The sequence below is a fragment of the Meleagris gallopavo genome, chromosome 3, assembly GCF_000146605.3.
Source record: "Meleagris gallopavo isolate NT-WF06-2002-E0010 breed Aviagen turkey brand Nicholas breeding stock chromosome 3, Turkey_5.1, whole genome shotgun sequence".
NCBI lineage: Eukaryota > Metazoa > Chordata > Aves > Galliformes > Phasianidae > Meleagris > Meleagris gallopavo.
In genome coordinates, this window is record NC_015013.2 from 37,176,800 (window position 1) to 37,189,320 (window position 12,521).

General features: G+C 41.3%; 1 protein-coding gene across 1 annotated transcript; it reads right to left on the bottom strand.

Moving 5' to 3' along the window:
• Window positions 1-6,636: 6,636 nt before the first annotated feature.
• Window positions 6,637-12,518, bottom strand: BLOC1S4 (biogenesis of lysosomal organelles complex 1 subunit 4; the record flags this gene model as incomplete). The annotated part of the gene is made up of 5 exons (XM_010708687.1): window positions 6,637-7,601; window positions 10,865-10,999; window positions 11,875-11,976; window positions 12,167-12,238; window positions 12,348-12,518. Coding segments are annotated over 5 exons (576 nt in total), but the record flags the coding sequence as incomplete, so codon positions are not given.
• Window positions 12,519-12,521: the final 3 nt, after the last annotated feature.

The following is a 12,521-nucleotide window of genomic DNA, read 5'->3' on the forward strand; positions in this document are numbered from 1 at the left end:
TCCAACCTGAATCTCTTCTGGCACAACTTGAGGCCATTGCCTCTCGTCTTAAAAGGAACAAGACTCCTATTAGGAATCCAGGCATCTTGTGCTCTTCCAGGCTGTTCACCAAAGCAGGGGACAGGGAATGAGAAGGGCAAGTTTTAACTATCCACAGCCAATCTCTGGAGGCTGAGTTCCATGACAAGAAAAAAAGAATTTTTTTTTTTACTTCTGCTGATTTACTTCTAAAAAAATACAAGTAGCAGGAGCAGGTAAGGAGGACAACATCCCTTCACCAACATACTACTCTTGAGATTGCTTCACTGGCAGCAGTGCAACACATGCTGAGTTCATACCGTTATCTGATAGCTGATCGGATCACTAAGAAGAAGAGCAGGGTAAGTGATCACCAGGTGGAGAGGAAACCATAGGGTGTGAGATCAAACAGCCTCACAACTGCATGACACTTCCCATAGCTGCTAGCAAGCCTGGGCAGGATGAAGAGGTCAGAGAAGGTGAAGATAAGAAACTCGTTCACTTCCTCCACCATGAGAGCTGGCAGTCACTGGCTACGCAGGGTGGAGAGCTGGATGAGGTACTAACAGTGTTCTTTGTTAATGAGGTGATAGCAGCTGTTTTATTTGTAGTAGTTAGCAAACTCTGGGCCCACATGAAACCTAGCTTCTTGAAAAGCTCTGCTACATCTGAAATGCTGGGTAGTTCTATCTCTAGAATTTACATCAACACTCACTAATATCCTGTACCACTCTACAACTTTGACAAACAGTAGAATAAAATTCAATTTTGCATAGCTGGGCATTGCTGGTATTTAAAATTTTCATTTCCTCATAGTTGATTGTTATATTTTATTCCACTTGTGTTTTAGATCTTCATAATATTCAGCTAGTAGAAGCAACACCCCCTTATGACCTTGACTGTTGTTAACACAGCTGCATAAAGATCTTCAAAGTTGGCAGAGATACCTGCATGTGATTCTCATAGAATCACAGAATATCCTGAGGATCATCATACCCATAAGGACCGTCGAGTCCAAACTTCTGGCTCTGTATGGCACTATCCAAAAAGCAGGCCTTACATCTGAAAGCGTTGTCCACACACTTTGTGAATTCCAGCAGGACTCATGCCATAACCACTTCCTTGTGGAGCGTGTTATGGTGCCCAGCCAAGTTGCTGGCAAAGAACCTTTTCCTGGTATCCACTCTTTCAGATTTTCGTATCTTGGAAAAGAGGGTGTCTCCAATCTGGAACAATCCAGGATTACCTAGAGGAAAAACTTATGCTTTTTCTGATCACAAAACACAGAAATCAAAATCGCAGCCTGGAGGTGAAATGTGAAAAGGATCAGTACAGATTAAGTGCAATGACTCATTAGAGACTAGAAAGCAGTGTAAGTTCAGATACAAGAGGGAGAAAAAAAAAAAAAAAAGGAAGTGGGGAGTGGAACTTTTTTAGCATTTTAATGTGAACTGGTGAAATTTCCAGACTAAAAAGTATTGCTGACCTTATCAGATAGCAATTTGGAGGAAGTCTGTAACTAAGAATACAATCAAGCATTTGGAAATAAAGACGAGGACTAAATAAAAGCTACTGCTAGGGAAACTTGGAGACAAAATGTGGAAATACTGTTGTGCATAAGGGAGTGCAGCACAGGCACTGCTGCTTTCTTTAGAGGCCCGGCACCCTCCCCAGCACAAGTACAAATCCCATCAGATCAAGGCAGTGAAATGCCCACTTCAGCCTCAGAGAATTATAGAATTACAAATTGCTCTAACTTCAGGAAATAAAAACCACCACCACCATCACCACTTCAGCCTGAGGAGAACACTCACCCGTAGGTGTTTTCAAGTGGCTCCAAGAAGGAGAAAAAGATTGACACGGCACAACCTCTGTGAGAACAGTCACTTCCTATCTCAGGGGATGCTGAGGGTCCTTCCACTGTAAACTGCCATGCAGAAAGATGTAGAGCCCTGCTGCTCTCTAAGGGCGGAGCCCATCCTTGGGGAGGGAGATACAGAGGGGTTAAAGTGAAAAGGGGGTGGAGATGGTACCCTGGAAGAGTTTTTGGCACAAAAAAGTTCTAAGGACATTCAGAAGGAAGAGGGTTTCTTGTCAGTGCTACAAAGTGTTATAACTCTCTTCTCCAAGGCTGAGGTCATAGTGACTGAAGGATGCTTTATGGGCTTTCTGCTTCATCACTGTGCTTTGAGCTGCATTAAACTGAACAAATTTTTAGGACAACTGCTCCGTGTCTGTGATGAGGAAAGTCCAGTGACATCCCAGGTGAGCACAAATACACATAGGAATCAGATGGCTAGGCCAGCTGCTGGCCTCCCTTAACAAATATAGCTAGTTACTCGTGAATGAGATCACACAATTATGATGGGTCCTGAAAATCTCAGTTTAAATGCTCAGAAGCAGACGAGAAAGCACATACAATATTTCCTCATCGCTAAAAGGATAGAGCAGAAGTGAAAAAGATCAGAGAAGGGCAGCAAAGGGCATGAAAGCTCCATACACAACGCCACCAAATTAGCTTCAGCTAAGGGAAGAGATAATGAAAAGAGAAGTTAGACATCTATGAGATCAAGAACGTAGATGGGCGCTGACTGTTGACTGTGTCCTCCGCTACAGGGTAAGAGGATATTGAAAGAAGTAGATATAGATCTATATGGGATGCAACATATAAGGTGCTTTGGGTAGGACTTCAACCACAGACGCCAAAAGCCTACAAAGGTCTTAGGAAACAAACATGGATAAGAAAGTCACTGAAAATTACTGAATACACAGAAATCACACTTGGTTTAGGAAATCCCTGAGCTGCAAGTAGTTGAAAACTAGTACTATTACCAAAAGTTATCACCTTCAAGCAGGGGGAGCTGGAGCAGATTGCTCAGGACCATGGCAGAAAGCACATTTTCCCTGTGAGGGTGAGCAAGCACTGGCACAGGCTGCTCAGAGGCTTGGAGTGTCCTCCATGGAGACCTTCAGATGCTGCCTGGCCATGGGCCTGGGCACCCTGCTCTGGCTGACCCTCCTGGAGCAGGGTTGAGACCTGATGGATTTGCCAACTTCAGCCAAGCTGTGATTCACTGCCTCCACAGACAGGAGACTCCACAACCGCTTTGTCAGTATTTGATCATTCTCAATGAAAAAAAAGTATTTTCTGATGTTCAGATATATACTTTTTTGTGCTCACTGCTTCTTGTCCTACCAGCAGACATTGCTGAAGAGTGTTTTGCTCCATCTCCTTTACTCACTTCTTTTAAGGTATTTATACACCGTAAGATCCCTCTGATTCCGATTCTTCTCTTCTCCCATCTGAACAGCTTCAGCTGCCTCACCATCTCCTCCTGAAATGCTCCAGTCCCTTATCAGCCTATCCCTGCAAGATCAAGCAGTATCCCATACAACTCCCTTGTCAGCTGCCCCTGCTTCCACCATACATTGACGTTTGAGCTCACACTGAAGGTCTTGCATCTGTTCCTTCCTGTCACTCCTCCACCTCCTCCTCCCCAGCAGCTTCCTTTACATCGGCCTCTTCAGTTTCCCTGCAGGAATTTCATTTCCTTATTAATCATTCATTCAGTTCCTCAAATGTAAGTTCCTCAAATGTTCCAGCACTACCAAATCTTCACTCGCCATGCAGCTTCGGTTCAGTCCTTCTCCATAGCAGTGCCCATCACCCACGTGGGACTAGGGCTGCACCAGCAAGTAGTTAAGCACAGCAGAGCCGGATTTGCAGTGAGAAACCTGACGCTCATGCTACATGCTTCAGTGAGTTTCACCTTGAACTAAGCCTGGCTTGAGGCCGGTACACGGAAGAAACACCCAACAGCAGTTGTTGCATGCTGGATAAAGCTCTGGAGTGGCTTTCTGGCTAAATCTGATCCAAACCCAATCCATTTAATGCCCAGCAAAGGTTCCATGAAAAGAGTGCCAAACTGGACCACCATCTAGTCCTACTTCCCCCAGCCTCTGTCTGCTGCCGACTGCGTCTCCTTCTCCTAATGTCGCCCCATTCATTCAAAAGAGCTCTACTGAGTTCGCAGCTGCACTGCTCCCTCATTACAGCCCATTTTCCCAAGGCATTCCTGTGCTCTCCTTCCCTAGACTACAGCAACACAACTAAGACCAGGAAAAGCCAAGCTAATGACTCCAGAAGAAAAACCCAACACGAGCTGTACTTTCCCTCCATCTATCGCTCCCTCTCTTTCATATTGACTCACATTCAGAGGATTTCAGGTGCCTGTTACTGCTCCTGCAAGCTGATTTACAGTTGTAGTGTTGCAGGGATTCCAGCTTCTGCTTTTTTTTCTTTGAAAAGTTTGCTTTCCAGACCTCTTGCTTGCAAAGAAAATCCTGTCAGTTTCACCTCTAAGAAACAGATGGCAATAAATTTATTTTTAAATACTGTAGGCATCCAGCTATTCCCAAGAAACCTCCACCTCCTGAAGAGCAAATAATAAATCAGTGGAAACTTCTTTCTTTCCTTCTCTTTTGTGAAATGGGACAATGCTGCTCCATAAGCAGTACCCTCCTTCCTTTTCTTCTACTACGCTTGTTATTTACTCATTTTAATATATTGGTAATAATGCTTCATTTGAATAGTACTTACAGTTTTTTATTGCAAAATCATAATAATTACTAGCAGTAAGTTTGTGAGTAGATATCCTCAAGTAAGAAGAAAACGCCTCAAACCTTCCAGCTGGGCTGGAGGCTGTGCCACCACCCCTAGGCTGTACTACCACCCACCGGCTTCAGGCTGAATCAGCAGCAGCACTGACATCGCCTGCGCTCGGCTGCCGCAGCACAGCCTACTTTCACCCAACTTCCCATTCCTCTCTGTATTTCTATCAGCCTGTGGATGCCAGCAGCTGGAGGCTTCTCATGCCTGATGTTCAGCTGCCGGCTGAAGAGATCACCAGCTATGGAAGCATTATTTTCAACCATAGCCAAACCCAGCAGGAATTTTTGTTTTACAGAGCTTCTGTCAGGGAGTATGAGAAATCCTTGGTAGCTGGCTCAAGAATGCACTTTTTTCCCCCCCACAAAAAATATGAAAATTTATAAGTGTCAAATTTTTTTTTTCTTGAAAGTTAGCCTGCATGCATTCACTATTTTCAGATGTAAAGTTTTCTTCTCAGATGTAGTTATCTGGATCATCCTTCTAATTCTGAAGTGTTTTCACACATGATCACTCTCTAAATCTCAAGATCAAAGTCTTTGGGAACAGTTCCTTTAAGTGACAGAATCCAAATTAAGTTTGCTACTCACTTCTTTGCACTTAAACTACTTAAGACTGAAGGTTCTTGTCAGCAGCAGTAATGAACTGCTGTCAGCTCAGGTAACATCAGTGCAATCTAACGAATCTTCTAATCTTAAAATGCAGTTTATCATTTGGTTGGATAAATCATCAAACCTGTCTCTTTTCACGTCAGTAATCCATATCATTCTAGAATTTCCCTAGTTTTTATGGCACCTGTAGTAGACTAGCAATTGGAACAACATGTGTGGGTCCAAAGGTAACAAATTACAAATATCAGCCCATCTGCCTATTTCAGATATAGCTTATCAGTTAAGTACATATTTAGCTAAGACAGTTTGTGTTTTTCTCCAAGAGCTAGGAAAAGTAAGGAGATCTAAGATTGAGTCCATCCTTCCTATCATGTAAATACAGCTCTTATTATATATAAACATGTATCTTGCATTATGCAAATATAATCCTGTTGGTTTTTTTTTTTCTTATGCTATTCCCGCTTGGTGAGACTCCATGGGAACAAGGAGGCAGCCACAGTAGCACTTATCAGCCCACTCCAGCAGAGTCAACATGTGGTTCTAGTTAGTATTATGAGAACTCCTTAACTTTATAAACTTTCTAAACTATGGTCAAGATCAACTTGTTGTAAGACCATTCATCATATATCTGGCTGTAGCCTTACAACATTACAGAACATACATGGGCATGTCTTTTCATTAGATTTCACTCAGAAGAACTGATTAGACTTCATTATTTAGGCATTAGCTCAAGCATACAGTACTTCTTGGAAATGCAACTGTTGCTACAGTGGAACATCTAAACAGTTTAATGCTGAGGTACTGACAAAAGCAAGGAGGGTGTGGGAACAGAAGTAGGGGGGCTCCTCTTCAAAGAGTTAAATGCCTGTGATACAGGATTATATGTTTGAGACTCACTCTGTTTAATTTCAAGTAATAGTTTTGTATTAAAACTATTTTTGGAGCCTAATGATTTTGACTTCACAATCTTTAAAACTTTAAGGAAACGTCACCTCAAATATTCAGACTCGGAATCTGGTCTCTGCTGCTGCTTTGTTTTTTTGAAAAGCTGTATGTATTGACATATAACCCTCACTCCACAACTGCTTACCTTTTTCTTTGCTTGCAACATAAAACCAGTAAACACGATGCTGTTTCCCTGATGCGTCTTATTCCTCTGAATTTCATGTATCTGCAGTGAGTTCTTACGGCAATAAAGCAGTAGTAAAATTGGTTTTCAACAGGAATATAGAGATTAATGATTAACAACTGCTGGATATTATAGGAAGCTGTAGGCAAAAAGGTTCTCAGAAGTAACCGTGCGGTTCAATACTGTTAGGTGAAACACAGTACATCAGGTGTTGCATAAGCCACTCATTTATTGACAATTTACTCACATTCCAGGCAGCACACACAGTCCCAGTCACTGCACAGAGGTGCGAAAGGGAATAGCATCTGGTCAGGTGAGGCTCAGTCCAAAGATGGCCCTGCCTCAACTTACATTCCTTTTCTTTCTGACGGTAGATTATATGTATCATGCCCACCTGGTTACACATCACATGATAATACGTTGCAACGGTCAGAAACCATGGTCACAGTGACCTGACGACCATCAGTAGGGGCAGGATGTTCACATCATGAACTTAGACTCACTGCCCAAGCCAAGTCACGTCCCTGACTCCTCACCAATCTTCCCAGTCCTCTCCTCGCCACCTGCACATCCTGAGGTGGTGCAATTCTCCACACCGACTGCAGGGACCAAGTTCCAAAACTTACCATGATTTTATGCATAGAGCTTTTCTTTCACCCCGGTATGTTTAAATAAAAAAAAACCAAACAAAAACAACTGCTTTGTGGTAGTTATTTACATTTGCAGCAGCCCTGATTTGTTAAAAGAGATGTCGTATAAAAGTATGTTTCCTATTATTTCTGTTAAAAAAAAAAGAGGACAAAAAAAAAAGCCCCAAACCCTACCATGGAAGTATTTTTAAGTTCCTTCCTCATTATAAACTGAAAATATACACTGTGTTTTTGGAAGACTTTTCAAATAATATACTCAAAAAAAGATTACCTGAAAATGCTGCCTGTAGGAAGACAATGAGAATCAGAATGGCAATAAGCCACTAATAATACTCAGAAATGCAGCTATTTTGAGGCTGTTATTTCTTTTGTTCACTTGGCTTGTTCTATTCTGGCTGATTCATACCACAACTCCAAAACCAAAATCGTCAATGAGGTGCTTCATTAGGACACGGAAAATAGTCTTCAGTCTTGAAGAGGACAGGAGGCTCATAGGCGGTCTGCTGTCGTGAGGAAGACGATTTCTGCAAATAGATAAAGTTTATTTTTTACTTTCGTAAAAAAATCAAGTTTCAGAAAACCTACAGAACTGAAATGCAAAACAAAAGATTCCCTCACTCAGGCGAACTTTAAATTGCAGCTCAGATGGATCTCACTTATTCTTCATGTTACTTTGATTTTTGCCCTTTTATCACCTAAATAAACTCAGTACTTGAAAAGTGTAAAACATGCCAGCCTTTGCAGAAGCCAAGGGGGAAACAATTAAGTCATAGTAACCTTCTTCCTTTTGCTCCACAAACCTTTACCTTTCCTGCTCCAGCCTTCTGAGTTCTCCTCAGCTGCTTCCTTCTAATTAACCCTAGCCTGTATTATCCCTTATTTACTTAAAACAGTCCTCTTATGAAAACAAACCTAGCAGATGTTTCTTTCAGGTTTGCTGCTCCTGCTGAGCTTCTTCATCAAGCATATATTAGACTATACAGACTATGAACTACTGTTAATATGGTAGTGAACTGGGAAAGAGTTGTTAACGCTGCTTTTCAGGAAAAGTGTACACATTCATTTTAAATAGTGACACTTGTGTCACATAATTATTATAATTCTGTGTTGTTTAGCTATAACAAACAGCTCAAGTAGACAACAGCAAGGACCACTACTGACTGTTCTGTCAGCCCTCCTGTATGTAAATAACACTGCATGGCAACACAGAGCCAGGGTATATTTTCAACATTAAAGCCTTAAAGAAAAGGCTTAAAATCATGTTTTGATTCATTAAAAACTTTTATGAACCCATGACAGAATCCGATAAACAGTTTTGCAGAGCTCTCGATCAGTTTGTACTTAAAGATTTTCAGCTACTTTTTTGCCTGTCTGGAGCAAAGAGATGAAGAGTCTTTGTCAGTAATAGTTAACAGCAGCATACTTGAAGCTTAAGAGTACGCCCACAAAACAGACGAATGGATTTTTTTTCCAGCATACAGTTAAGCTGTGTATTTTTTTTCAAACTGAATGCAAGAGGTTCTCATTATCCTGTTTATAAAAATCTATTCAAAACAGTAAGTATCAATGTTACAAATTGTTGTTTTAGGATACTTAAATTGTATTTGTTTTTAAGTTTACAATGCCACCAATTTCTCTGAAATTAATTTTGTTTTGCCATTCATGTCACTAGGAAAAACAGAAATAAAATATATAAACTAAGGGTAAATCTATAGTTACCAAAATTTTCTGCCTCAGAATTTCGCCAAAAGTCAAAACAATTTTTTAAATCAAAGATTTCCTATCGTGTAATGTCCTACAAGAAAACACTGCAGCTCGTGACACTGACTGAAGATGCACTGTATTTGCGTATGTGCAGGAAGGGGATAATTTCATTCAGGTGGAGAAATTCACAGGCAGGCACAGTACCCACAGTTGCCTAAGGATACGTTTACGAAGAATTACTTTTGCAACTGCTTAGCAGGCATCTTTACCTTTTGAGAGTGTCTACATCCTTAGTGATATTAGAAGTCTTACAGTAGTGTACTTTACATTGCCTGGTATTCACGAGGGAAGAACTTGGGGCAAAATCTGAAAGTGAGATCACAGATACACAGCTTATGAAAATGACACGGGAAGAGAGTGAGGGGACCTGACTTCAGTTTTTTTGCAGGAAAACGTGTACCAAGAAGTACAGTGAAAATCATGACATTGGTACAGCATCCCTTCCCAAAGGGCTGATATATAGCGTGAGTTAGTTAAACAACAGGCGTGGGGAGAAACCTCTGCATGCATTTTCATTCATTCATAAGTGTGATTAATGAAAGTGCATATTTTACTACGCAATATGCAGTTTCACTGTGGAACAATCATGCAGCTTTTGTTAATTTAATCAATTACAACCATTAAGTTCTGAGCATTTATCATATTGCTACCCATTCTCAAACCAAGTAACAGGTTCAATTTGCTGACTGTTTTGAAGACTTTCCACTCCATTAATTGCTGAAAAACTGCTGACAAAATGTTCCCATGCAACATGAAAAACTATTTTATTAGAACTTTCAAACTTTTAAATTGAAGACTCTGTAAAAAGTTGAATTTTTTTCCAAGGCTGAAGTTTAAAGTTACAATGCTCCTATCCACAGCTGCCAGAGTTGTTGTTTGCCTTTTTAATTAGCCCATAAGTAGCTGTTGTGACGTTGTTTGTTTTGCACGTTGTTCATTTATTTTCTTATTTATTTTTAGAAAGAAGGAGCATCACCGAATTTAAACACCAAAGAAAATGAGGGACCTGGAAGTTAATGACTAGCAGCAAAGAATAGTGCTCCTGAACCAAGTCTTACCAAGACAATATTCTTTTTAGATATTTTTTTTTTTGCTGCCACACATACTTACAATATGTAGCAAATCATACTTTAGCAATCACATCTTCCTCTCCCCCTCCACAAACCGACTTTATTTCACCATTTTCACTAATATGAGATAGACACCTGAGCTAGTATGGGATGCACATAGGAAAGGATAAAGGAAAGACTGGGTGCTGACAAGATGCAGAGAGACACACTTAGATATGGAATACGGTACATTACAGCAGACGATGACAAGAAGTATAAGGTGTTCCTATTAGGGCCAGAAGATTATTATTTTTTTTTTAAATTCAAAGGTTATTTCAAAAAGTAGTGCACAGTGTCAGTTTTTTAAGGCTTGGTGTGGCATCACCTTGAAACATTCTACAGAGGGTACTTCACGTCTTCTGCAGAAAAACAGACCACATGTAGTCATGAGGGAAGGTAGAAAAAAATACATCCCTTTTAGACAGTTTGACAAGATGCTAATAACGTTACCAAATTGTGTGATAAATAGAACCTTTATATTAAGTATATTGTGTAGTACTGTTTTTATTTCCTATTCTGCTAACATTTTGGCAGTGACTGCATTAATGCATCATAGTGCTTCAATGGTATCACCTGTGTAGGCTCCTCCTACCTGTTTTGCATACTCACAGAGATCAGGGATGCTTCAATAGAGGCTTGCTTATTACATGTTCTTATTGGGCCCTTCACGTTCCCTTCTTCATATATTCAAACTTACTCTGGAGCATAACTCAAAACCTTGTCAGAACTTGTGAGGTTTTTATTTTGTTGGTTTTTTGGATAAACCTGAGAACTTTGCAAATGTGTTAAAAAAGCACACGAGTTTGACGTTGAAATTCATCTACGTGTGTAACAAGCTTCCTATTTATTATTCTAGTTAACCACTGGTAAGCGGAGAAACTCAGCTGGACTCACTAGAACTAAAGCTTACTTACGTTACGGAAGGATGGTATGCTGATTGTGTGCAAGATTTTCTTGAATGTGCTTGGAAAAGCCCCAAGGTCTGTTTCTGCCTTTACAACCCGTTCTTCCATTCCAGCCACATGGTTTGCAATCATCTTCACAAAAGCCTACGTGAGGAGAAGAAGAAGAACAAAGCAGCACAATATTTTCACTAATATGTTAAAACAGGATTTATATTACAAAAAAGCAGTGAAAGAAAGTATCACTAATAAAACAAAAAAGTAGAAAACCACTTATATTCTATTTCCCTTGCATCTGCAAGTCCAATTTATTGCCACAAATCTCTTATGAGATACTCAGACTGCAAAAACAGATCACATCTAATGAAACAATTAGTCTGACACTACCTAACTACTTTTCAAGAAACTAATGTAGATTTCATTGAATCATAGAATGGCCTGGGTTGAAAAGGACCACAATGATCACCCAGGTTCAACCCCCCTGCTACATGCAGGGTTGCCAACCACCAGACCAGGCTGCCAAGAGCCACATCCAGCCTGGCCTTGAATGCCTCCAGGGATGGGGCATCCACAGCCTCCTTGGGCAATTTCTTAGAATTTAGATGCCTATATGTTTTTCTATGGAAAGTGGGATCAAGAAGGTGAATCACTTGAAGCGTTGAAGCTTTACCAGACACTGACAGTTCTCCTATTTCCTTAATCTCAGGACAGTTCTCAAGACAGCAACTTTGAAAGATGATATATAAAAGAAAAAAAAGCAATACTATCGGCTTTCTGAAAATAGAAGGATGGCTGCCTTGCTTCAAGCAGTCCATTTAAAAACCAGAAGGTGTTTTGTTCTAGAATGTCAGAAATTCTTCAGCAGTTGCTTTTACTTATTGCCAAGCACTGAATCAGGAGTGGATATGAAAGAACAGCGAACTCACCGCACATTCATGCATGCACACACCATTCTATCAACGACTGACACAGGCGGGACCTCCTGAGAAAGGGAACACAGCCAGAGGATGCCAAACACATACCTCCAGCTTGTCGATCCTCCTGTATATCTGCCTCATCTCAGTAGCTTTGGTGTAAATTTCAGGTATGCTCTCATTGACAACTTGGGATGAATCACTTCGAATCTACAAAGAGGGTGAGTTGATGAGATTATACATAAATTGATGAACAGAGCAAAGCGTTAAATATTAGATTTCATTTATGAAACTACAACTGTGCTCCCATTGAGCGGATTAAAACAAATGGGTTAAAAATATTAGGGGGAAAAAAACCCAAACCAACGACAAGATTAAAAGACCGGCGCCTCCCACGTACCATGTCCAGCATCCCCACAAACTCGTCTACTCTGGTCAGCAGCTCTTCCAGGCTCTTCTCTAAGCTTTCCACCTGCAAAACGCATTTAAACGCTTTCAGGGTGCACAACCTCCAAGGGCGGGCACCAGGCGAACCGCAGAGCGCCGAGCACAAAGCAGGGGCACCGCGCCCGCCCGCCCACCTGCTCGCTGAAGGCGCTACGCTCGACCAGCAGGTACGCGCTATAGGCGGCGGCGGTTGCGCTGAGCGACGCGTCCAGCGCGTCCCCGTCCTCGTCCTCCTGCCCGCCCAGCCCGGAGGCGTTGCTGTGGCTCTGCGAGACGTTCCCGCTGTCCCCGCTGGAGCAGTCCCCCGC